This window comes from Lotus japonicus, chromosome 1 (assembly GCF_012489685.1).
Source record: "Lotus japonicus ecotype B-129 chromosome 1, LjGifu_v1.2".
NCBI classification, from domain to species: domain Eukaryota; kingdom Viridiplantae; phylum Streptophyta; class Magnoliopsida; order Fabales; family Fabaceae; genus Lotus; species Lotus japonicus.
The window spans coordinates 60,198,771-60,223,579 of record NC_080041.1 but is presented as its reverse complement, the minus strand read 5'-3'; the positions used below and the strand labels follow the sequence as shown (position 1 = coordinate 60,223,579).

The following is a 24,809-nucleotide window of genomic DNA, read 5'->3' as shown; positions in this document are numbered from 1 at the left end:
ATTGAAACCTTCCAGGAATCCATGGACCCAACCATGCATCTCTCTTGTCTAACAGCGACCTTAAGCACGAACTTTCTTTACATTCTGAAGCACGCCTTTATTCCAACAAACAATAACAAATACACAGATCAAACAAAGAAGATTTAACAATTAATCAATTATTACATAAGTGAAGAAAATGATTAAATTTTAACATTTTTTCAACCAGCTTTCGTTGAAATATAAAACAAGATACCACAAATTTAACATAATTTCTTCATTATGTTCAAGAAACTTTATAATTTATTAGGAGTTAACATGATGAAAACTTTTTCAAAAGCCAAGTTCCTTCTTCATCAAACCTTCTAAGTGTTTAAGAATAGTTCTGAATCAGTTCCTTAACTAATTTTTCAGCTGCTGTTTTTCCTTGGAATTCAATAGTTGCCCTATTAGAGGATGTTAAGCATATCCTAGGAACTTGGACTACTTTTTTATTAATATTTTCCGATGAATCAAGAAGTAAAGAGGCTAGACTCTAGAGTCTTATGGCAATGGGCAATCTACATTACAATTTGGTGCATATGATTGCAGCATGTTAGGACCCAATTGCAAGGTATGGGACTTGAGTCCCATATTTGAAGTATGGGAATCTAATGTGGGGTTTTTATAAGGCCTTGGGCTTCTCCAACTACAACAGCTAGCTTTTGTGGTATCGTTCTCCCAAGGTTTTTTATCAATTGGTATCAGAGCCTTCCACCAAGTCTCGCACGGCATGGGTGGTGACGCTGGCATTGCAGTGTTCGCCCAGGACTAGTCAAAGAGCTAGTGCACAGCCACCCGATGGGCGCCGGGGCTGTGGAGCGTGGTGGGATGTTAGAACCCAATTGCAAGGTATGGGACTTGAGTACCACATTGGAAATATGAGATTCTAATGTGGGGTTTATGATACTTTTATCCTTATAGAAGTTTCTATGGCACAACAGTTGATTTAGGATAAGAATAGATATTGGCTTCTATTTGTTAAAAGCACAAAAGTGGTTTAAACCAGCAAAAATAATAAGGAATCGACCGCTTTTCTTTTTTGCAAATTGTTGTTTTGAATTTACTTAGTTGAGAATGATTTATCAACTCTAATTCATCATAATTTCATCGCTTCCTTATGAAGTCTCTTTTATCAAAAGCAGAAAATTATTCCAAATGATATCAATTTGGAAAACTAGAAAGAAGAGAAAAACACCGCTATTGCATTTTTGCACAACTTCTCATAATACCAAAACAACACTCGCATGACATTTAAAAGGATCCTACACAAAGGAAAGTTGAAACATGTTTTTTATGTATTAGAAAATGATGTTCAGCCCCAAGTCAAAATTTAAATGATGTTATTACGGATAAATACAACATAAACACTACCTGAATGGAAATGTACAAAGTTGAATAATCTGAGGATGGTCATTTTTAAATGACGCTGGATCAGGAAGAGATTGGTAAGCTATTAAAGTTTTGATGATGAAGATGTCCACTGCAGGCTTGACATGTGGTAGTTCCTTGGCTCTTAGTGCCGATATGTATGATAATGCACTGATTTCAACACAGGTTAGGAATTACTATCAACTGTCAAATGAAGTTACAGCCATAAAAAAACAGAGCCAATTTACAACGAGCTGTACCTATTAAGATACAAAAGAACTGGTTGAAGTAGAACACCATCATTCACAACATTAGGAGATATAAAGCACTCTATAAATGCTGTGAGTGCATGAACAGCTGCAGACCATACACTACAAAATATATAAGACGAGACCATGAATAACACATGCACAATCAGAAGCACTTCTTGTTTTCAAGACAGAAGACATGGAACAAAATAGCATGCTATGAAACTTTTAATCAAATCTAAATGATAAGAAACCTTTGGATCCTGAATACCTTCTCACTTATCTCGAGTCTCGACTCTGTTCAATTAAACAATTGTTGAAGGACAAACGAAGTCCCACAATCCCACATCGATGAGATATGGTCAAAGGAATCCTTATAAAGGGTGGGGGAGTGTCGGAGGACAAACGAAGTCCCGCATCAACTAGAAATATGATCAAAAAACTCCTTATAAACGGGTGTGCGATCCTCACACCAAAGCTAGCTTTTGGAGTAGAGCTAGACCCATAATCGAATTCAAAGATAGTATAGAGTCTATCCTAGAAGCCCATTTAACCAAGGGAAGACAAAAAAATATAGGGGGTTACTTTTTGCACACCCCAACATTGCTATGTGCACAGCCAAATGATTTTCGTCCCAAATACCATTATACTAGACTTCCAGAAGTTCATGTTCCAAAAGGTGAAAAATATCACTTCTGAAAATCCAACTTCCGGAAGTGTAAATGTTTTTTCTTCTGAATTACACTTCCGGAAAAGAACTACAAGTTCAGGAAGTGAACTTTTTTTACTTTCAGAACTTGAACTTCCCAAGGTGTAAAACTAACTCTAACTAACAAATAGAACTATTAGATTAACAAGTGTGACTAAAAGAAGTCCCACATTGTATTGACAAGCAAGTGTACTATCGAAGTTAAAGGACTCACTTACCCATTGCCTTAATTGCCTTATGGTTTTGTGGTGATGTGGATGTAACTTAAATTGTGATATGGTATCAGAGGTGAAAATGCCTAACAGCTCATGATCCAAAAAATCTAAAAAGAAAACAATATCGATGAAAAAAATTCAAAAAAAAAAGTCATCTAGGTCTTTGAGGCTCAAGTTAAAAGATGATCCAAAAAAAATCTAAAAAGAAAACAATATCGAAGAAAAAAATTCAAAAAAAAAGTCATCTAGGTCTTTGAGACTCAAGTTAAAAGATGAAGGAGCACAAGTCCAACGACCTCTTGAGTACAAGCCCGGACAAACAGGCAAGTCATAAGGCCTCTGAGGCTCAGAAAGGAGCACAAGTCTAACGACCTCTGATGTTCCACTTGAGTACAAACTCAGGCAAAAAGCAAGTTCTAAGGCCTCTGAGACTCGAACAAATGAGTACAAGCCTAGGCAACAAGGAGAAAAAAAAATGGAGTCCCACTTGAAGGGGGAGCATTAGAGTAACAAGTGTGACTAGAAGGAGTCCCACATTGTATAGATAAGCAAGTGTACAATAGTATATAAGTTAAAGGACCCACTCACCCATTGCCTTAAGTGCCTTAAGGTTTTGTGGTGATGTGGATATAACTTAAATTCTAATAAGAACCACCACTCGTGGCCCCCTTTAGATGTTAGGTCAATATCTACCACTATGGAAGGAAATTGAAAAATAATTAACAATAACATTCACAAGATGGATGAAGAGTTCAATTAAGAAAAAATAATCTAAATAATGAAACCACAGAAAACATAGAAGATCAAGATAAGAATTGTATGACCAATAAAGAGTAATAACGCTTGGGATGTACTTACTATATCCTTGACATTAAATCTTCAGTCTTTGTAATTTCATTTTCGGGGTTACCAGTAAAGAGGGTGGCCCATAAGGCAAGAATGTCAAAGACGTCATCTTCAAGCTCCTGCAGGCAGGGAAAAACCTCATGACATGTGGATTTTGCTAATAACAGTTATACGGCATATCACAGAACCAGTCCTGATATGATTTTCAAGTGTCATATTACCAAATCTTATAAATAGTGCATAAAGATTATGTGTTATAATTTTTCAAGAGGAAAGGTAGCTCCAAAAGCTCCCTTTGCAGAGAAATTGGTAAGGTCTCCTCTTAGGGGGGATATGTGTAGAGACTAGAGAAGACTTGTAGAAAAAACGAAAAGGAGGGTAGACCAAATTGATGATAAACTCATAGTTAGAGGTAAACTATAGGCCAAACCATTGGGAGAGATTTAAATTTCAAAGGTCTATCATTGGGCTTCCTTCAAGACTAGACATTATAGCATTATTTGATAAATCTATTAGACTCCGCCTAATGGGAAAGGACTTCAATTGTTGTTCTATAAAACTATAGAAGCTAAGAATTGGAAATACGAAGATTTGATTGGGAGCCTCTAAGACCGATTCCCTTGGATACATGACTCTTCTCCTTAACATTAAGCCTTAATTGTAATACTGATGTCAAATATTTTCACACGCTTTTCTTTACCATTAGTTTTGTTTCATAACAAATTTTATCTTAAGCAAAACTCCAACAATTCAAACTTCTTACCTCCTTTGGTAAAGAAGCTAATAAAGATGATAAAAGCAACCATCCAGCTTCTTTCTCAACTGCAGCAGCCCCAGGATTGCGACTATGTTCCGTCAGCAATTTCTTTGAAACCCCAAAAACTAATCTGGGAAGCCTGCTTATAGTACATTATTACTTATTATTTAAGAAAATCAAGCAAGTATTAAGCTTCATACATGGCACAGCTTCTGTTGTTATCTAGCATCATACCGAGAATGAAACTAGAAATGTAAATTATAATTGGTTTTGACTGAGAGAGAAACTTTAGTCCACCTCAAAGAAGAAAACTAGAAGAGCAGATACTGAAATATGAATGATGGCCTTCCATGGGAAACATCAATAAATAGAAGAACTAAAAAGATATAAAGATAAAAGCTGTTGATTAGCATTTAAATCAAGTAATGATCATATACTCATTTTACAAAGTAAAAAACTGTAACATATTAAGAGTCTGAATCAGCTCTCGCATTCTTTTGTGTTTAGTTTAGAATTTTTTTCATTCAAATAATTGGACACCTCATCATTTAGATTAAATCAGGTGTTGATCAACTTCCATTCTATCTCTAAATATGGATAAAAATTATGATGCAAGTAAAAGGACAAAGCATTTTCAAATCCAAGTTAGTCACACAATATATATGTCTACACGCATGCATTCATATATATATATATATATATATATATATATATATATATATATATATATATATATATATATATATATATAGGCGAAAAGAATTCATCAATTTGGTGTAAAAAGAAATGTAACTAATCCAGGTCTGAAATAAAGTAAAATAAAGGGGAAGACAAGTTACCTTGCAGGGTAACCAAGAGGTAATTTTGGAGAAACAGAGACTAAAGCTGCCAAGACAGTAGCCTGCCCATGCAAAGAATCAAGCTCAAGCTGTAAATTGCTTCCCTGCAGACAATGTATTAATGTCAATTCACAAAAAAAGTTACAACAAAGCCACTAGTTGGGCTTTGATCTTTAATCTCTCCACAAATAAAAAGGTTAAAACTCAGCTGAATACAAACTTTTTCTTGTGCAATTTTAAAAACTTTGCAGCGCAAGGTCTATATAATAATTAGTGTTGTTTCAATGGTTGGGCTGACCAGTATGAACTTCTATAGTAAATTTTTTTCTAAAAAAAGAAATATTCTATAGTGAGTTTTAAAGTGGAATACTTGTGCCACCGAGTGTCAGTTTCGCTCCATCAATATCAGAAATGTAAAATCACTCAAAACAACCATGAGCAGAACACCAAAGTGAACCGCAATGCCATCTTATCCTATAACATGCGAGTGCAATCACATGCCCGAGTAGATTGGCCATTCTACCTCACATAAATTGAACGCTGCCGTAAAATTCGTTTCCTTATTCTTAACAAAACCTTTAAAAGTTACGGGCAAACACAGTGTTCACAAAGAAGAAATTTAGATTGCTAGCCAATGACTAGACCTTAAATGGAGCTTTAGATTGCAAATGGGCTTAAAGAAGAAATTACTCATTATAAGGTGAATAAGTAAGAAATGAAAACAGGACAATAATTTCATAATGAAATGAAGGGAACTTCATTTTTATTAATCAATTAGAGGTTCCACTCAGCTGCCTGACTAAACCTAGTTATCAATGCATTTTGTCTATCTTTTTCATGTATCTCATTAGTACCTTAATTATGGAGGATTTCTCATCCCCAACTCTGTCGTATTCTTACCTTCAGTGAAATTTGTTTTACCCATAATAATGAAGAATGCAATAAAACTTTAAGAACTATACCTTTTCAAAAGAAACACTCTCTCTTAAAGCGGTAAGATTGGTCACCCCGTATGAAGTTAAACCGCCAACACAAGTTGGATCAACTTCAGCCAATGCACGTAATGCCAAAGCAGCCTCAATTCGAACCTAACAATATGCATATTTCAAACAGATATAACAAAGAGTAAAGGAAAAAAAAAGCCTGGGTATAAGAATTATGTTGTGATTCCATATTCTCCATAAATATGAATTAGCAAAAGGTTTTCAAATCATTCTACACAAGAGAATAAGGAAGAGGATGTGTTAAACCAATACAAGAATAAAATCCAGAATGAACAATGCTGTCATGAGCTCACTAGCTTTGAAGAATGTGACACCGCCGCAACTATAGTGTTGTCAAGAACATCCTTAAATTCAATTGGAACCTGCAAATGGACAAAACCAAAATATGTAAACTTGAGACATCCCTCCATACTTCATCCTTTATAATAGCACCTACATCTCATTACCTCTCCTAGTGTTTTCAGAGTATAAGACAGAGTACGCAGGGCTGCCACCTTCATGTAAGGACCAGCTTCAGGTGACTGGAGCTATAACTTGCCAAAAAGTGGGGAAGGAAAGGGAGGAGTAAATAATTCAGTACACATCACTAAGATGACATTGAAGCTGAAACAAACAATAACAAATATAGAAAAGCTTATAGAAACAACTGATTTAATTTAAGTAAATTGCACCTGCTGTCCTAGAAAAACCAAGAAATTCCTTTGAGTCGGTTCAGTCATTTGATCTGTTACACCGACACGAAGAACATAAAGAACACATGCCTGCAGAAAGAAATAAGACACTTTTATCAATAGTTCACAAAACTAAAAATCTTAAAAAGGAAAGGAGTGTCAGAAAATTCTAGCACATTGCTATAACCAAATGCACAATCAACCGGTTAGATACAAACCAATGAGCACTCATTGGAGCTTATCTAGTGCTTGTTCTAGTAGATAAGCTCCAATAAGTCCGTATCCGAACAGGCTCAATGTCTGCAAAAAGACAACAAGGGCACCAATATTTCTTTTGTTCTTATCCGAAAACCAAATAAGAAGTAGAGGATTTTGCAAGTCCTTGAAAATTCATTTCCAAGTGCATTTTATCACCGTTCAGTTAAACACAATGTTGAGAACAGTCAAAATATTCAAATCTAGGAGGTCTTATGACTAGCAGAAGGCATTATTTTATTCTTTTTGTTTGAATTTCTTCTGAGTTTCGTTTTTTCAACATCCAACAATATCCGATGTTTGCACTAAATGGCTCTAAAATTTATGCGAATATTCAGGCCCATTAGATATTAAATGACGAGCAAATTTCAATTTTTTTTTATTCAAAAACCTCTTACATCTGTGTGAAGTGCACGTGTTTCTCTGACATTGATTCCACCCACTGCCATTCTCTTTCCTAACTCATTCTATTCTAATTATGAAAACAAAAGAGGGAATTAATCAAAGACTTTTGATTGGATCTTTAATATTCACAAAGCCTTCCAATGGCAGGTTTAAATTTATTTTATCAGGGTGGACGGACTTCATTCTGTTTCAAATCTCTTAGAACCCAGCTTTGATGAAAACATAATAATTGAGACTTTGGATTTGAAGCATTTTGAAATCCGCCACAAATCTTATCTCCTTTTAGTCCTTTAGATCTTAGCTTCGTTGTCACTTAATGTCTTGACAAACCTAGGTTGTAACTTGACAACATCTGTCAGCCATTCTTTAAGTCAGATACTTATCCTTTACAATTTTAGATTGTTCGAAGTTTATAAAAAGTTATTTTGGGAACATTTAGGATATAAAGCAAATGTGAAAACACCTTCCTAGATCTCTTATTCTAATAGAAAACATTAAAATGAACAAAATCCTCGGGCGGAGGTGGCTAATTTAGTTCAGATGTGTGTTTTCGAAAAAAATTCTTTCTTGATGAAGATGAGGGTGAACCTTGGTGCAATAGTAAGTTATTTTTCAATGTATATTCATTAATTCAGTGAATTTCAAGTGCTCCATATTCACCATTACAGTTTTTTAATTGCTCCACATAGATTAAATATGATAAAAATGTTATATGAGGTTACAAAATAAGTACCCATTTGAATAAGCAGCTAACATAAGAACTTATATGGGTAGAACTTGTTAAATAACACTCATGTCATAAGTGTGGTTTAAAATAAGCAGAATAATCTTTGGATAGACATTTCAAGAAGCGCTTACACAGAAATGAAATTTTTAACAAGTTATCAAGCTTAATGTAGACAGAGAATTTCTATAAAAATTTAAAACAACTAATACGAAGGCCAATTTAGCTTCTGAATTTTTTTTTTTTTTGAAAACCTTTAGTTTCTAACTGAAGAAAATAAGCCCAAAATAGTTTTCTATTGCTTTTTAAAAGCTACTCTGAAAAGCCCATTCTTCCTTAACAAGACCAATTTCTTCATAAGTTTTTGTGGCAACAGACAAGCCTTGCTATGTTCAAAATAAACCCTTCCAAACAGGACCTAATGTCAAAAATATAAAATAAGCAAGATAAATAGACTTTAAAAATAGCACTAGTTTCTTTCTCCAGCATTTTATCTCAATAAATGCACATCCTGAAGCAAATCAAAACCAAAAAGTCAACTAACAAGAACAAATCAATAAAATACCAATGAATGGGCGTCAACAGAAGTTTCAGCGCGGAGCATTTCCATAACTTGCAATGCAAAATTTTGAAGCTCGCTATCCGAATGCAGATATTTTATACGAATGGCCTGGAAGAAAGAAATCACCAAAAATAGAAATCACAATCTGAACAAGCACGTACATTTCAATTTGTTTGTGCACCATTACTGATTAAAAAACCATTAAAGGGAGCAATTGGAAAATATATGAAAAATCAAAATGCATTATTAAGTAGAAGACGTTAACTCAGCTATAACAACAACCACATACCATAAAATCCAAAGACTGGATAGAAAAAATCTGGCAAAAGTATCTATCTTTCTACTCCAGATAAATACACCAAACCCCAGCAGAATAATAAAACTTGCATAAAGCCTCAATTAATACTCCATATCCCTCTCAACTTTTATAATGAGTACAAAAAGTGGCTTAATGTGTAGGGATAAAACCACTTCTCATTATCCAAAGGACAAATCTTTTTGAAAAGTAGTCTGTGAAGAACAGAAGTCTGTGCTTCAAAAAATAATGATAAAGTGACAATCCAAAATAAGGAAATAACCGAATAAAGACAACATCAATAGTGAATAGATTCAACGACCAAACACACAAAAAAGCAGAATAATGACAAGAATGTCCCTTAATAAAATAGAAAATGATACAGGCATCATACAGAAACGTCAAGATTCACCTGTAAAAAGAATACCCAAGACAGTGTTAGGCCAACCCGGACAACCCTGGACCGTACTCCACTTGCTGAAATGGAAGAAATACAAGTCATTACATACCCGCAAACAAAGTACAGGATCAATAGAAGCCTTAGCAAGAAAATAACAATTATAATTTGTATGTGTCAGTTATTTAGGGATGTTTCCATCAGTCTTAAGTTTTAGTTTTGCGTATTATGCTTTATGTTCTAATGTTTTATATTATTTTGTACACAGCTGTAAAAAGCTTGTAAAACAGTCCCTATTTACGTAATAAAATCCAAAGCAGTGTCTAAACAAGACACAAACTCCAGTTTTTAACTTTCGATTTATCATTCTGTTAAAAGAAACGAATCCCAATCAAAAGCCAACTAATTTTTTTATATAGATGTAAGGTAAGAAATTTAATCACCAAATGCAAAGAATAAGCATACTGATTATCTTGCCAACAAGTTGCCATGGTATATTCTGACCATCTTGGCAACAAAAATATAGTGATCCAAATAAAATCATTATACCTTTTGTGAAGGCCAAAATCAAATGCTTCTGCAAACCACCTTCTAGTACTTTAGCTTGAGGCAAAGGACCCTTTCCCCTTGGTTGAACCTATTGAAATTTAGAAAGAATTACGAAGAATACAAATATCAAGGAAAAATCAGAGAAAGCAAACATATAGAAACCTGTGCCTCAGGATTCATTCCAAGAGCAAGCAAGGAACCCAATGTCTCAGCAAAGGCATCCCGAACAGATGAAACCTGATCTTCAAGGGCCTACCAGAAGTAGCAGTGACAACGAACGAAAAGTAAAGAATACCATTGGCGTACTTGTAAGTGAAAGATATGAAATTGAGACAAAAATACCTGCCTTGACACAATAAGATGCTGAATTGTCAAGTTCTGCCACACCTAAGCCGGGACCACCGATACTAGCAAATGCCTTCAAACATCTTGCAGCAGCTATTCTCACAGCAAACGACTTATCCCCAGTGGCAGATCTCATTATAAGACGAAACGCCTCTGAATATGCTGTTGAAGCAGCACTACCACCAGAGCCTTCTAAAGCATTCCGAAGCATATATAATGCTTCTTGCCTTACAAACTCCTAAAGTTCAAGAGACATAACAAAGTTATTAAAAGAGTGCGTCCCTAAGTATGATGAAATAGTAAGTGTCTTCATTAATTGACAAATGATGCAGAAGCAAAAATGAGTCAAATAACATGAAAGAGATGCGAAAAGGAAACAAATAACGGCACATTGCCAATTTACAGCTTCCCCCAGAAATAAATGGAAAATTGAGTCACCTTAAATTTAGCAAAGAGGGATGTAAAGGATAAATTAAATTTCCCTCTTGTAGGCCAATACAACGATTCTTATTAAATTGACAACGAACTTCCTCAAATTGTCATTTTTTAAAAAATTGAAGAATAAACTTTACAATTTAACAGTGGAGAAGTACAAAAGCATAAGATATCCTCCTAAAACTTACAAGAAAAGAAAAAGAAAAAATTAAGAAATGAAAAGACAATGCAACTAAGAAAAAATCAAGTTCCACTTATGATGAGTTTTTGTAAACTGAATTTGACTAACTGCTCACATTAAAAAAAGTACATTTTTGAATTGTAGCATACTTAAAATATTTACAAGCAATAGGAACTGAGTTCTCTATGCTTTTCATCCTTCTTTCCTAAAGCACACAGCCACTCTCTCTTGCACTTTTTTAGATGTTCCCAATCTATGCAAGATGTCAATAGAGATTTATCTTTTATTTCACTTTTTTCTTCTTTCATTTTCTTAACCATAGTCAATGCCTCGTGTTCATGATCATATACATGTGACCATACTTTTAACTAGACAGATAAAATCCTCTAGTGATGTTAAATTGATATAACACCAGTGGAAAATAGGATTAAATCACACCAAAATACAGAAATTACAGCAATTTCTTGCTGTCCCAGAGTTCAGAAATTCCTACAGAGTGTCTCTTTCCATAAAACTACCAGAAGGCGCCTGTAACGGTCGCCTAACACTACCAGTACCACACCAATAAAAACGAGAATACATAACTTCCTTAAACTGTCCATAAAGCTTAACAAGGATATTATTAAAACTTTAAAACTAAGTCCTATGTTTCCTAAAATAGACTTTCAAGATAATGGGTCTCTGTTTTGGGCCTGAACCTGAAGCCTTATCCTAAATTTATATCCTTTGCAACCCAGTGCCAAAGTTTTGAAGGAATACTATTGTCCATCTAAAACTTCTCTCTTTTTACTCACAGGTTAGTTTGTGGACATCTAATATATCTGTATAACAGTGAAGGGAAAATAATTAAAAGAAAAATTACTAAAAGGTAGGATTACAAATTCATAAATCTTGGGCAAGAGAAAACATGACTAAATCAATAACACCAACAAAGGGTACTTTTTCTCTTCCTTTTGCATTTGGCCCTTCATTTACTGTGCCATAGTAAGATAAACATGAAAGCTGAAAGGAAATACCTCATGGAATTTCATAAGCTTAGTTGCTAATGTTGCTATGATTGTTGTTTCAAGTAAACCTGAAGTAATTCTTCTTCCAAAGTGCTTATATAATTCTCCCAAGCATTGCGCAGCACCTATAAATTACAAAATCATATTCAAAACAAAATAGTGAAGAAAAATCAAAAGACAAGTGACATAATCTAAATAATGAAATGCAAGCAACAATGAGGAAACCAATATGCTCAAGCAAAAGCATGCTTAACATAAAATGGTGTACGAGATTCATGTCATACCAAAAATAATCGACAGCTTATAGCATTATAGCATAGATACAAAATTAATATCCATCTTCCTATAAGAATCTTCGACAGCTTCCAAACTAATCCATCAAAAACATTACAACAATTTAATATCCATCAAAAAAGTTGAACAAAACTTTAATTTGCACAAACCAGCAATTTTGTGAGGTTCGCTCCTCTTCCCATCAGAAAGAAATCCCTGAAGGCTGCTTGCTCTAGAGTAGATCGATATCGCATCCCCCTTAGATATAATCTTTGCCATCGCCACTGAAGCCAAGTGACGCACAGGCCGTCGTGCACCAATAACAAGCAGGGAATATAATGCATCCTCACATCTCCTTTGCCACAACAAAATATTCTCCTGGAGATTATACATTTCAATATCAGATGTCAAGAATCAACGGTTCTACGAAAAAAATACAAATGAACCTAACATTGAACCTCAAGCTAATTATGAAGCTTCAGATTATACATATAAGACCCGAGCCGATTCTAAAAAAACAACAAGATCTTTATCTTAGTCTTACATTACAAATTCATCATATCTTCAGAGTTCAGAGTGTTCTATTCAGCATATATTGAATTTGACACAATAATTTAGCTAATCAGAGAATGTTAAGAGCAAAACAACAACGGTTTATCCAAACTGATGCAACTGAATGTAAGTCATTCTCAATCTCAAACCGAATCCACAAAGTAACTCTCGGATCAGCGGAATTTCGAAACGAATCTCAAACAAACAAAAGGAATGCGGAGAAATGAACAAGCGAAGGAAAATAGAGATCCAATGTGAAGCATGTGAAGTAACCTTGGTGTCCTCGTCGATGGCGGAGATGAGATCGGAGAGTAGATCGAAGCAGAGGAGTGGCTCCGGAGATTTGTGAGCTGCAGAGGCCACTATGGATTCCAGTTGCGCCACCAGCACGCCAAACCGTGACAGCGGCGCCGTCGCCGCCGCCGCTGCCGTGTAATTCTTCGCCATGTGAATCCAACTTCACTTCGCTCGCGGCAGTGTCCGTCGCGCTCGCACCAATGTTTTGTTTAGATGATCGGTGTAGTGTAACTGTAAACTTCGGAAGAGGAACTGGACAGTGGCGGATCCAGAACCCCGGGTCAGGGGGTTCAAATTTTTCAAAGGAGCACATCGATAAAAATATAATTAAAAACAACTGTAATATGTTTATACATCATAAATTATACAAATCATAGTTGTCCTCTACGCGATTTCATATTCTGAAATCGTTGAACAACAAGCTTAGAATCAATGTTATTGAATACATCACTTTCAATGTAAGTAACTAACAAACACACTTTACATAGGAGGAACACTAAGCATCAATGGAACTATATAATGATCAAGTTTTATGGGATCTTTTACATGAAAGTAAAACACCGAAAGTTCAAAATACTGAAGGATATGAGTAAGAAAAACAAAAATTATACAACTCAATCAGATTACAAAGGGGAAGCTCAACTTCAAATCTCTATGGTTCAATCACAAATGGGGGCTGACCGGCTGAGGTTTTCCATCTTCCACAAGAATGTCACTTATAGTTCCTGAATGATGGACTGTATATAGCAAATATTATAGTTTCAGATTCAACATCAATAAATTTCAATGCTAACCAAAGAGTTCAACAGCGAAGTTTAATCACAGGTATTGGCAGAATTGTAGTATCCTGTCTCCAAAAAAATTCAATAGATAAGCAAAGCAGGGCATTGGAAGAATTCATTGGCTGTACACAAAACTAAAATTAACTTGTAAAATTAAGCAACAACCATTTTACAATTCACTCGTCATATTGAAAGTACTCAGAAATTTTTTATAACAACATCAAAATTGAAACAAAGTTCATTACAATAACAGGAAAAGGGCTCTTCACCAAATCTTGAAGTTTCTTCACCAAATGATGCCTGAAAAGCAGCAAAAACTGTATGAGATGCATGATAATTAAACAAGTAAAAATCAAATCAGAAATTGTGAACAGAACAATTAAAAATTGGATCATAAATTGCGAAACTTAAATCGTAAGGGATTTTGAAACAGCAACCACTTGTTCATAATGGGGCTTCCATGATTACTAGCTGAGAGTTTTGAAAATTGAATACTAAACAATTCTCAATGCCAAACGTGGAAAGCAGAGGACGGGTGAGCGAGAGAAGAGCGTTACCTGAGTGAAAAGAGGAGAGTGGCGCAACAAGGCGGTGGGTGTCAGGAGGCGCGACACAAGGCGGTGGCCGGTGGGTGTTAGGAGGCGCGGAAAGACGAGGCACAGCGATGGGTCCTGGAAGTCTGGCATGGCGCGGCGGAGCCTCGGAGGCGCGGCACAGCGATGAGTCCTGAGAGGCGCGGCGAACGGCGCGATGGGTACGTTGGGCGAGAGAACAAAAACACTTAGATTTAAGTTTCAGGAAATCAACCAGACCTAGGATAGAGCCGCAGAGGGGCGGCTGGACTGGTGGACGGTGGTGGCGTGGCGTGGCGTGGCATGGTGGTGGTGCGCCGTGCCGTGATGACGGCCAGACCTAGTGAGAGTGCGAGAGGGTGAGAGCGTGAATCGTGAGTGAGAGGGTGAGAGCGTGAGTCTGTGAGTGTGAGAGAGAGAGGAGTAAGTGGGGTCTGAGTGCAAATATAAAATTTCAGGGGGTTCCAAAAAAAAACAATACAAGGTGGTAAGTAGAGTTTTATTTTTTTTCAGGGGGTTCATCTGAACCCCCTGACTTGGCTGTGGGTCCGCCCCAGGAACTGGACTTCATCGCAAAATGGTGTGTAAATAGTTACATGCTTTTAACCCCCTACGAGCTATTTTCATTTACAATTTTTCACCTTAACAATATATAGGGTAGGTTACCATTGGTCCTTGAAGAATATCTCAAGTGGTAGCTAGAGAATAAAGGGTGAAGACTGAAGGGTCAAGGTTCGAATCCTGAGGAGTGAGGAGGACTAATTTACTAACATTACCAACAACTAACATTTGTCTATCGAAAGAAAATATTAGTAATCATTCACTCATGAAGGAATATGACTTACAAATAGATGAGGCCTATTTATTAAATTTATTAGACTAATGTTTTTTTATATATATAAGAGAAATGTTGTGAGAATTGGAGTTCTCTAGAGGTGAAAAGCTTTCCAAGGGAGGAAGGAGATTCTTTGGACGCTATACTATCTTTTCGAATCAGCTCTATTATGGAATGCAGTAGAGCCCAACCTCCTAGGGGAAGTTCTAATCTCTTTGAGAAACAGAAGATGAGGACGAAGTTTGTTAATGGAAATAAGCTTCTTCCATAAGTCTTTTGGATCATACTACGCTTCAAGAGTTATATGACTCGTAGTAGGAGGCAATTGTGATAAGTTTGTTGGAAAAATGCTTTGGGTATGAGATGTTGAACACGAGAATTGCAAGTTTGTGGAGGCTTTCATGTGAGTTTGATATGATCTATGCTTCATGATGAAGTTTGATAACGGAGCAAATAGAGCAAATGTGATGGAACGAAAGTCATGGATTGGATGGTGCTCGACCATTACCTCGCATTGTCTATGGAGACCATTGTTTCATTGGACTCTAGGAAAAAGTCTCTAAAAGACTAAAACACTAGCTTGGATAAGGTTTCCAAATTTAGAAATAGTGTTTTATTATGAGAGTTATGTATTTTACCTCCGGTAAAATGTGTCAATGTGGACTCTAACACTCTAAAGGATGAAAGGGGAAGGTTTGCAAGAGTATGTGGGGAGTTATACTTGTCCAGACTAGTGGTACAAAGGTTGCTATTTAGGGTTATTGGTATAAAATTTGGTGTGGAGGATTATATGTCATATGTACAAGTTATGGGTGTTATGGTCATAGAAGTAAGGAGTTCATCTCATCTCGAAAAAGGTCTGACGCAGAGGCAAAGAGTTTAGATTAATACAACGAGCGTAAGCAACAGAAGAAGGAGAAGGACCCTGACAAAGGGGAAATCAGGGAATCGAATCTTTAAATACCATGATTGCTCAAGATTCGCGTGATCATGTTGGTGAAATCATAGGAGAGGACAAAACTAATCATGAGGCGGAGATAGATTTGTCTGGGATTGGATGGTGGTATTGCAGGCAGAAAAAGGCACTTATGAATTTTGTCAATCAAAATGCCCATGAAGAAAGAGAATTGTTATTCAGACCCTCACCACAACTATTTAGACCCCTCAAAAAGTGCAAAAATACTAAACTACCCTTAATGAAAAAAATCCTCACCCTCTCCTTACATTCTCTCTCCTTACCTCTTTCCTATTTCTTCCACCCACCACCACCACCACCCACCATCTCTGTCACCACCACCACCACCACAAACTCCATCTTATGTCATTTTTTAAAATTTCAAACATTATGGAGTTGATTCTGTCGTTTTAAATTTTTTCTGCAATTAAACGCACTTTAAAAGTGCGTAGTTTACGCACTTTAGAAGTGCGTGACAAACCCCCCTTAAAAGTGCACGCACTTTAAAAGTGCGTAGTTAACGCACTTTTAAAGGGCACACACTTTAAAAGTGTGTTTGTCACGCATTTCTAAAGTGCGTGAGTCAGACACTTCTAGAGTGTGTTTAATTGAAGAAAAAATTTAAAACGACATAATCAACTCCCTAAAGTTTGAATTTGTAAAAAATGACATAAGATGAAGGTTGTGGTGGTGGTGGCGGCGACGGTGGCGGCGGTGGTGGCAGCGGTGGAGGTGGTGGGTAGTGGGGGCGAAGGTGGTGGGTGGTGGCAGTTGGTGGAAGAAAGAGGAAAGAGGTAAGGAGAGAGGAGAGAGAATGTGAAGAGTGTGGTTAGAATTTTTTATATTTTTTTTTCATTAAGGGTAGTTTAGTATTTTTGCACTTTTTGAGGGGTCTAAATAGTTGTTGGGGGGGTCTGAATAACAATTCCCATGAAGAAATTGTGATAGAATCAAATTTCAGTAAATTCAAAACTTTAGCTAAGAGTTGAGACCGCAGCAAGAGAAATCTACAACTAAAGGGAAGTGAGTTGAAATTTCAAATCAAGTTGTTTTACGGGACAAGGTTAGCTAAAAAAAGAAATAAGGGGTCAATTCATGACGATATGGCTTGTGGCACCTGGGAAGTTGGCGATCGGGGTGAGTGTCACAGGAACATTTAATAGCAGTTCTTTTAATGATAATAATAATTCTCATCCCACCTAGGATTTATTTCATCAGTATGGCATCACAGCGGGGTACGGTATAACTCAATAAAGACTACTGCTTTGTTTCCTTGACACCTTCGCCTATGTTTGGATTCGATGAAGATCTTCGGTACCCATTATGTGTCACGTTCAGTGTGATGTTAAATTGTATCAATGTACGCATGAGTATAATAATTATAATTTTAAATGACATGTTCCAATTTGAATATAATGGGTAGAGAATGAGACAACCAGCGAGATAATGGATTTCAATATGTTTAGACTTTACTGCTTGTGAAGCATCTTTCCTTTAAAAGAAGTTCTCTTACTCATGTTCTTTTCTCTAAATGCTCAATTCAAATGAGGCCACTTATAGCACTCACTGTACTGGAATATGGTTGGTTAAAGACAAATTCTAAAAAGGAATAAAGGTAGTCAGCAACACGGACTACCCCCTTTTATTTTTCATGAAACAACTATCACAAAACCTGAAGTTCTTTAGGTGCATGGGACAAGACTTGAATGGTTGATGCATCAATAATCAAACTTTATAACACTTGATATTATGAACCAATTATTCGAAAAGTTTAAAATCGTTTTCATATTGTATTTTTACCATCATTCTTGTTGGCATTTCTATTTTTTTATTGAAACTTTGCATGTGGATTTAGCTTTGAGTGAGACTATTCTGCACTTTGACTCTCTGTTTGAAGGAATATGGTACAAAAGGAATAACCTTATTCTCATATCTGTCTGAAATTCTGAACTTATAACATGCATGATCAAGAGATTTTATTTATTGAACATTTAGCGCGATCAACATGGACCATCAACAGCTATATTCTTTGCAGCTAGTTTTGGTCATTAATTCTTATCTTAAATGGTTCAGATTAATTCATAAAAAGGTTAAATTGGTTAAAACGCTTATTCACTTGTCATTTTGCTGCTGCTACAAAGATTGTAGGGGAACTGGGGAAGCAAAGGCTCTGAATTCTTTAGTGATAAGGGATAAAGTATTACTGTGTAACAGAAAGTCAGAAACTGACAAGTATTTGAGTTTTATGTTATCATATTCATCACCAAACAGACTGCACCATTTACAAAAATGCCTATCAACCCCATATTTGAGTTTTACAAATATTCCAAACTTCTGAAAATCTTTGTACAGATAATGGATTGAAAGTTGAAACTATAAACACCATTATTACCAGTCTACCATTGTAACTAACAACTTATCATTATGTTCTAGAGTTATATAACATTGTAGCCAATGTCTGAACAGAACACAACAAATCAGATATGTGGCTAGCTTCAGTTACTGGTTCAGGAAGTTCCTAATATGAGATATCATTTCTTGGGTCCGAGAATGGGAAAGCTGATAATTATGCAGCACTTGGAATGCATGGCCTACTCCCTTGTAGACAAATGTTTCAACCCTTTTCCCTGCTTTTTCCAAGGTGTTTGAGAACTCCAAGTTTCTATCTTTGAGTATATCCATTTCTGAAACGCATACCATGATGGATGGAAGCCTCAAATCTCTCAACTTGCCAAGAGGGTTGCAATAGGGGTGGTCACGTGTAGCTCCAAGAGGAAGTGCTAGCCTCCAGTAAGTGTCAGAAACAGGCAAAGTAAGTGCGGAATTGGGTACCTGAAATAAATATAATACAAAATCATTAACGTGTCTTTCACAAAATAAATTTATTTTTTGGATTGTTGGTTCCTGGCATGGTATTAGAGTCTCTATTTATGGCTAAGTTGTTTACGGTTCGATCATTATTGCCCCACTATTCTAATAATAAGTTGAGCTTCATCACAAGGTAGGTGACCATTATTCAAGCCTAATGGACTCTTGCAGAAATGAGCGTATTATAAATATAACATAAAACCATTGTTCACGAAATTACCTGATAGGAGTGCTTCTCAGAGATTGTTCTTTCCTCTCCTCCAAAGAATGGTTGGATCAAGATCACACCCTTGAGAGATAATGGATTCAGAATGTTTGAGCTTGATCCTAGGCGAGTGGCCACATTGTAAGCTATGTTGGCCCTTGCACTGTCACCAGCTAGAAACAAGCATGATAAATTGCAATGACTCAGCCACCACTTTTGCACACTTGAGCCATTCAGAGCTTCTCTCTTCACCCACATGAGAGCATTGAAGCCATCATCATATGCAGCAGGTAAACGGTTCTCAGGAGCTAAACGGTAATCTACAGAGACAACAACACAGTTTGCTTTGGCAGCAAGGCTGGTCAAGAACTCATGGTAGCAGCTCCAAGCAGCAGAGCCAACACAGAATCCACCACCATGGAAGTAAACAAGCAGAGGAAGAATCTTGTTGCCATGATGACCACAGCTCAATGGCAGGTACACACGTGCCCATAAATTGGCATCTCTATTGATCATGGACAAAACCAGAAAAAATGAGTATCAGAGGGACAAAAGTTTAAAACATCAAGCAACATTAAGAATAACTAATTGAGGAAGACAAATACAACATTTGAATACTACTTTATAAGAAAAATAATTATCTTAAGAGAGCGACCGCTCCATTTTTAATATACCTGGGTCCGTCCCTGCTGTTGATTACAACATCTCTTGCAGTGACACCACGTTCTGGTGCCACTGTGCTTGAGACATGAGGCACAAGTGGTGGCCTCTCAACACGTCCATCTCGATGGACTCTTATGAGTCCTTCAATTTCCTCAGTGATGACACCCTTTTGCTGATGAGTGCCGTTTAGTTGTGGGTTATGCCTGAATGAAATGGTAGCCATGCTATTGACTCTTAGAAAAATATTTGAGAAAGAGTGAAAATTGAAATTCTGTTTGTGTTGGCATAAGGGGTGCTCTAGTTTACTCCTTTTATAGGAGTCTGAAGAATAAAAAGACTTGGCCTCAAGGCCAATGAGAAAACTTCAAGTTGGAAAAAAAAGGTTGAGAAGCTTCACATGCTTTTCTGTAGAAAACAAGTGGCAAAGGTCAATCCCATTTATTGCTGACTTGAAGATTCTCTTCTGAAGTTGTTAAATCATCACATTTTGACTCTTCAAACTTCAATGGTTAGATTTCCATGCCTTTTCATGAAGTAAATTGCTAAGTTGCTACCATAAATAAACACAAGAAATCAGTATTACTTACATAAACTATGGAAGGATAATGATGTTAATTTCCACATCTTATGTTTTATATTGTAACTTTTAGCATTGTCTTCTTTTTCAACTAATAACACTGCTAATTTTGTCATATCAGCATTTCTTGCATTTTTTACCAATTATTTTTTAGTCATAGCATGTAGCGCTGCTGATTCATGAAACCGTGTGTCAAAACCTTGGTTACTAATTAAAGGCACGCAAGAAATCCAGCATGCAATAAACAAGAGGAATCTAATTGAATGAGGGAATGTACAAGATAAACATTATTCTTATCAGATGGAGGTGAATGCAGCATTTCATGCGTTACTTGTGTAATAAGCATGAGGATCAACTCGCACCACTATTATGACATCTTAATTAGTTCTGTGACTTTTGTTCAACATATACAAGGATGAAAGTACACACACGGCCTATCTGTTTCAGATTTGATACCCATCATCTCACTTTCCCTCTTTATCAAATATGAACAGTTGTTAAGCTTATCTCTTGCCTATTTCTCTGTGGCTTAGAAAAGCTCAGTAACTTGTTGCCTGTGCTGCCATAACTGATACAGACCAATTTTGACTATGATTACAAATTGTTGTTGGATTAGAGGCCTAGGGTTTACTCTGTAACTCTCTAGAGAAGTAGCAAGAGGAAGAGTTGTGAGGAGATCTAAAGCACAGTGGTTAAAAGAAAAGATTATGTTAATTTAATATCTTAACTCATAATTAAAATGTGTAAATGAACTAAGCTACATCCTTGTGCTACTGTTCTACTGTAGCATAGGCAGTATTCTTCATCTACAAAACATAAATAGCAACTAATATTTATCTATCATTTTTCACATATTTCACTTTTATTTATATTGCACTGTGGCTGTCTGTACTGGGTTTACCTAAGCAGATTATCAAATAACTCTTGCAATCAGCCAAATCACTGAATTTGTTTTTCTAGGTTGAGGGTCTTGTCCTTGATCATGGTTCTAGGCACCCTGACATGAAACGACATGCTGAGAACTGCCATATCTTGACATGCAATGTATCTTTGGAGTATGACAAGAGGTAATCTAGCTGAGTTTTGTCAATATGTGTACGTGTGTGTGTCAGTTAAAATGGAAGTTACTTGGTGTTTTTAACCTGTTGCTATCCACACGTCAGTGTATTTGAAGAGCTAAGACTCTATCACACTCACTTCTTAATCTGTATACCCAAACAAGGCTGTTCTAGAACAGTTGATAATGTTGAAACTAATGTATGAAGTTTTTAATATTCGGCTTATTCGCCAGTTAAAAAAAGTATAAAAACCAAGAATTTTGATGTTTTTCTTCTGGTGATAACCGTGTGTTGTTAGCTTTACTCAATTGGTCTCTGTTCTGGTGATTGTGTAGTTTCTCTTCATCAGAAAATGTTAAATTAGTATGCTCACATCAAATTTTTATGTTAACTCTGTCTTACTAAGAATGGCTTTGTTAACCAAGAACAAATTATTCATTCATGTACTAAATGGAAAAATTGGATACTCACTTAAAAAATGTCTTTATCATATATCTGAATTGTACGTTTACACTTTCTTTGTTGAAAAAATGTATTTAACCTAAAACAAATCTAGTGTAAATTTACTACATGGAATTTTTTTCTTTCATTCCTCTATTTTGCTGGCATTACAATGATAAATTTAATAATTATACTTGCATAAACATTGTTTGGTGAATAGTCTTATCACATTAGTTAATGCTGAATCCGTTATATGTTTTTTTAGCATCGGATTCCTGACCTTATGAACTCATTAGTTCTCTTGGATGGCTGGATGTAGTCTGTGACTAACCGAGTCAATCTTTTGTCCTCTCAGTGAAGTAAATGCAGGGTTTTTCTACTCAAATGCTGACCAGAGAGAGGCTATGGTTGTTGCTGAAAGGTGCCAGGTTGATTAGAAAGTTCAAAAAATTATTGAGCTGAAAAAACAGGTAGAAAAGACTTGCTCAATACGATTTTGTTTGTTATATTGCAATCATAATATTTCTCATTGCATTTTTCTAATTGCCTCCATACTTGTATGTGCAGGTTTGTTCAGGTAATGATAGCAACTTTGTTGTCATCAACCAAAAAGGAATTGACCCCCCATCACTGGACATGCTTGCAAGGGAAGGAGTAAGTAACGTACCATTATATTTAAGAAGTCCTTCAAATTCAAATTTACTATTGTAAAATAGCTACTTCATGTAAAATATTCTTTGGAATTTGATTATGTACTGGGCATTCTACGCAGGGATTTAGGGCTTTTAGAATTTAATGTTTCAAGAGAATTTAACTGTGATTTTCTGTCCTTTTTCAATGAAAAATTTTCTGACAATAAAGTCAGGCGCTTTGGATATTTTGGTAATGTATGGAATTGGTGCTAGAGCTGCAGTATTTGTTTGTTTTCTTTTTTTGAAAAAATCATGAGACTTGTGATTCACTGATATGTCTAAATGTATTGATTGAGTGCGTTGCTGTAGATGGCCATGGCGCCAATTGCATATTTTTTAGCCATTACTCGAGCTGACATGTTCATTTTCCTTGTATATCATCTACTGACAATTTTATCCTTGTGTTTTAGATAATTGCTCTTCGTAGAGCAAAGAGAAGAAACATGGAAAGATTGGTTTTGGCATGTGGAGGAGAGGCAGTGAACTCTGTAGATGATTTGACTCCTGAATGCCTGGGTTGGGCAGGATTGGTATATGAGCATGTCCTTGGTGAAGAGAAATATACATTTGTGGAAAATGTTAAGAATCCCTTCTCTTGCACAATCTTGATTAAAGGTACATCATCCTTTTACATATAGTGAGTTTGTCAAGTGTATCCTTCTATGTTTTTCTTTTTTTTACGTCATTTGCTATACATCTCAGGAGCAAACTTTGTGTCAATTTATTATCACTATTGTTGTATTTGATTGAGATATGATGGTTGCAATGATGTGTCATGGTGCAGGTCCTAATGACCACACAATTGCTCAGATCAAAGATGCTGTCCGTGATGGTTTGAGGGCAGTAAAGAACACCATTGAAGATGAATCTGTTGTCTTAGTAAGACTTCTTGTTTGGTCAATCAGTTATTTTGATGCCTGTATTATACAATTTTTTTGTGTGATAGACTTGAGATGAATTTCCTTGTCCATGTTCAGGGGGCTGGTGCATTTGAAGTTGCTGCTAGACAATATCTGATTAATGAAGTTAAGAAAACAGTTCAAGGGGTAATATGAATACTCTCACTATTTCCATGCTTTTATTGTTCTTTATCTGTCAATTACATTTCAACACTGATGTTTATAACCTTGAATCAGCGTGCACAACTTGGTGTTGAAGCTTTTGCTGATGCACTTCTTGTGGTGCCTAAGACACTAGCTGAAAACTCTGGGCTTGACACTCAAGATGTGATAATTTCCCTTACGGTATGCTTCCTTTAAATGTATTGTACTTGTCTTCACATCCCTAATGGGATTGTTTAGATATGCTCATATGAAGTGGGAGACAAATTGGCATTATTATTATACATGCTGAGTGCTGTTTCAGGGAGAGCATGATAGAGGAAATATCGTGGGATTGTGCCAAAACACTGGAGAACCTATAGACCCTCAAATGGAGGGTATTTTTGACAATTATGCTGTGAAGTGCCAAATCATAAACTCTGGGTATGGTTGAACCTTGACTGTACACTTCTAATATGCTTCCCATATCCATGTTCTCCTGCATCAAGTTTCATTATTAATTTTTATGATATTATTACAGCTAGTTAATTTGAAAACTTTATTTGAAAATTCCACATTTATTTGCATCAAAACAATAATTTTCATGTACATTGATTTGTGTTGCAATCATGTAATCTTATCTCTTTTACTGTCCATGCAATACCACAGGCCAGTTATAGCATCCCAGTTGCTATTGGTGGATGAAGTTATTCGTGCTGGACGTAACATGCGGAAGCCAACTTAGATGTTCTTACTTGCCTGGAGCTTCTCTTTCGAACAGGGCTTGCGTTCAACTTCCTTTATTTCGTGGTGTCAGAAATTGTTGTGACTCGCTACTTTTAATCGAGAGCTTACCTTAAAAGTGAAGCATGGGTTTTGTTTCTTTTTTCCTTTTTTTTTTCGCTTTCTCAAATGCTGTGTAATCTAAGTCCACTATGACTGAATTTTGGGCCATTACTACTTTAGGAATTTGTAAGCATGGTTTATTTTGTAGATCTAGTTGAAAGTTTGTTTTACCTTGAAAAGATGCTTTTGTTTCAATCAGTAGAAGCAGGTAGCACCACCAACCATCAATCTCCTGTTCTTATTCGATGGCCTGGTTTTATACATCATGGTATGTGTATGAAATGTAGAAGCATTGAATAGAATGGTTCAAAAAGAAAATT

The 24,809-nt window shown here is 36.1% G+C and overlaps 3 protein-coding genes and 1 long non-coding RNA gene across 5 annotated transcripts in view; 1 reads left to right on the top strand and 3 right to left on the bottom strand.

Moving 5' to 3' along the window:
* The window catches only part of LOC130740482 (protein SWEETIE-like), a 37,655-nt gene extending 24,550 nt beyond the window's left edge, over nt 1-13,105 (bottom strand). Inside the window, exons 1-19 of the mRNA XM_057593120.1 lie at nt 12,932-13,105; nt 12,277-12,484; nt 11,843-11,958; nt 10,314-10,448; nt 10,208-10,252; nt 10,028-10,117; nt 9,866-9,953; nt 9,332-9,396; nt 8,628-8,732; nt 6,679-6,768; nt 6,454-6,534; nt 6,301-6,369; nt 5,966-6,091; nt 5,004-5,107; nt 4,171-4,303; nt 3,420-3,526; nt 1,650-1,760; nt 1,393-1,560; nt 9-95 (exon numbers count right to left, since the gene is read on the bottom strand). Of these exons, the coding sequence (XP_057449103.1) occupies nt 9-95; nt 1,393-1,560; nt 1,650-1,760; nt 3,420-3,526; nt 4,171-4,303; nt 5,004-5,107; nt 5,966-6,091; nt 6,301-6,369; nt 6,454-6,534; nt 6,679-6,768; nt 8,628-8,732; nt 9,332-9,396; nt 9,866-9,953; nt 10,028-10,117; nt 10,208-10,252; nt 10,314-10,448; nt 11,843-11,958; nt 12,277-12,484; nt 12,932-13,105 (2,102 nt within the window). The remainder of the gene's footprint in view (nt 1-8; nt 96-1,392; nt 1,561-1,649; nt 1,761-3,419; nt 3,527-4,170; nt 4,304-5,003; nt 5,108-5,965; nt 6,092-6,300; nt 6,370-6,453; nt 6,535-6,678; nt 6,769-8,627; nt 8,733-9,331; nt 9,397-9,865; nt 9,954-10,027; nt 10,118-10,207; nt 10,253-10,313; nt 10,449-11,842; nt 11,959-12,276; nt 12,485-12,931) is intronic.
* A 180-nt stretch (nt 13,106-13,285) lies between these two features.
* On the bottom strand, nt 13,286-14,745 carry LOC130734671 (uncharacterized). Of its 2 annotated transcripts, none has more exons than XR_009018043.1 (3): nt 14,295-14,745; nt 14,007-14,037; nt 13,286-13,692 (listed from the first exon to the last, which is right to left on the bottom strand). It is a non-coding gene; the product is annotated as an uncharacterized LOC130734671 (long non-coding RNA). The 2 variants fall into 2 exon arrangements; XR_009018040.1 differs by having other exon boundaries at nt 13,306-13,692; nt 13,983-14,037; nt 14,295-14,744.
* A 3,668-nt stretch (nt 14,746-18,413) lies between these two features.
* LOC130740474 (probable carboxylesterase 17) lies at nt 18,414-21,441 on the bottom strand. The gene is made up of 4 exons (XM_057593110.1): nt 21,356-21,441; nt 19,847-20,068; nt 19,188-19,677; nt 18,414-18,931 (listed from the first exon to the last, which is right to left on the bottom strand). Exons 1-4 carry the CDS (start codon nt 21,439-21,441, stop codon nt 18,599-18,601), a joined length of 1,131 nt encoding a protein of 376 aa, XP_057449093.1. The 3' UTR covers nt 18,414-18,598.
* On the top strand, nt 21,369-24,512 carry LOC130734620 (T-complex protein 1 subunit zeta 1-like). Its single transcript, XM_057587129.1, has 9 exons — nt 21,369-21,479; nt 22,267-22,381; nt 22,479-22,565; nt 23,014-23,218; nt 23,388-23,482; nt 23,581-23,649; nt 23,740-23,847; nt 23,969-24,087; nt 24,313-24,512. Exons 3-9 carry the CDS (start codon nt 22,548-22,550, stop codon nt 24,386-24,388), a joined length of 690 nt encoding a protein of 229 aa, XP_057443112.1. The 5' UTR covers nt 21,369-21,479; nt 22,267-22,381; nt 22,479-22,547; the 3' UTR covers nt 24,389-24,512.
* Nucleotides 24,513-24,809: the final 297 nt, after the last annotated feature.

What these genes read in the sequence shown, in the direction of transcription:
- LOC130740474 (XM_057593110.1), bottom strand. Translation starts at nt 21,441, where the DNA reads ATGGCAGTTCTCAGCATGTCGTTTCATGTCAGGGTGCCTAGAACCATG. An exon ending in AACAGCAGGGACGGACCCAG is followed by an intron (nt 19,678 to 19,846) that starts GTATATTAAAAA and finishes CATGATCAATAG; the next exon opens with AGATGCCAATTTATGGGCAC. An exon ending in CTGAGAAGCACTCCTATCAG is followed by an intron (nt 18,932 to 19,187) that starts GTAATTTCGTGA and finishes TATTTATTTCAG; the next exon opens with GTACCCAATTCCGCACTTAC.
- LOC130734620 (XM_057587129.1), top strand. An exon ending in TTGCACAATCTTGATTAAAG is followed by an intron (nt 23,219 to 23,387) that starts GTACATCATCCT and finishes GTCATGGTGCAG; the next exon opens with GTCCTAATGACCACACAATT. An exon ending in TTAAGAAAACAGTTCAAGGG is followed by an intron (nt 23,650 to 23,739) that starts GTAATATGAATA and finishes ACCTTGAATCAG; the next exon opens with CGTGCACAACTTGGTGTTGA.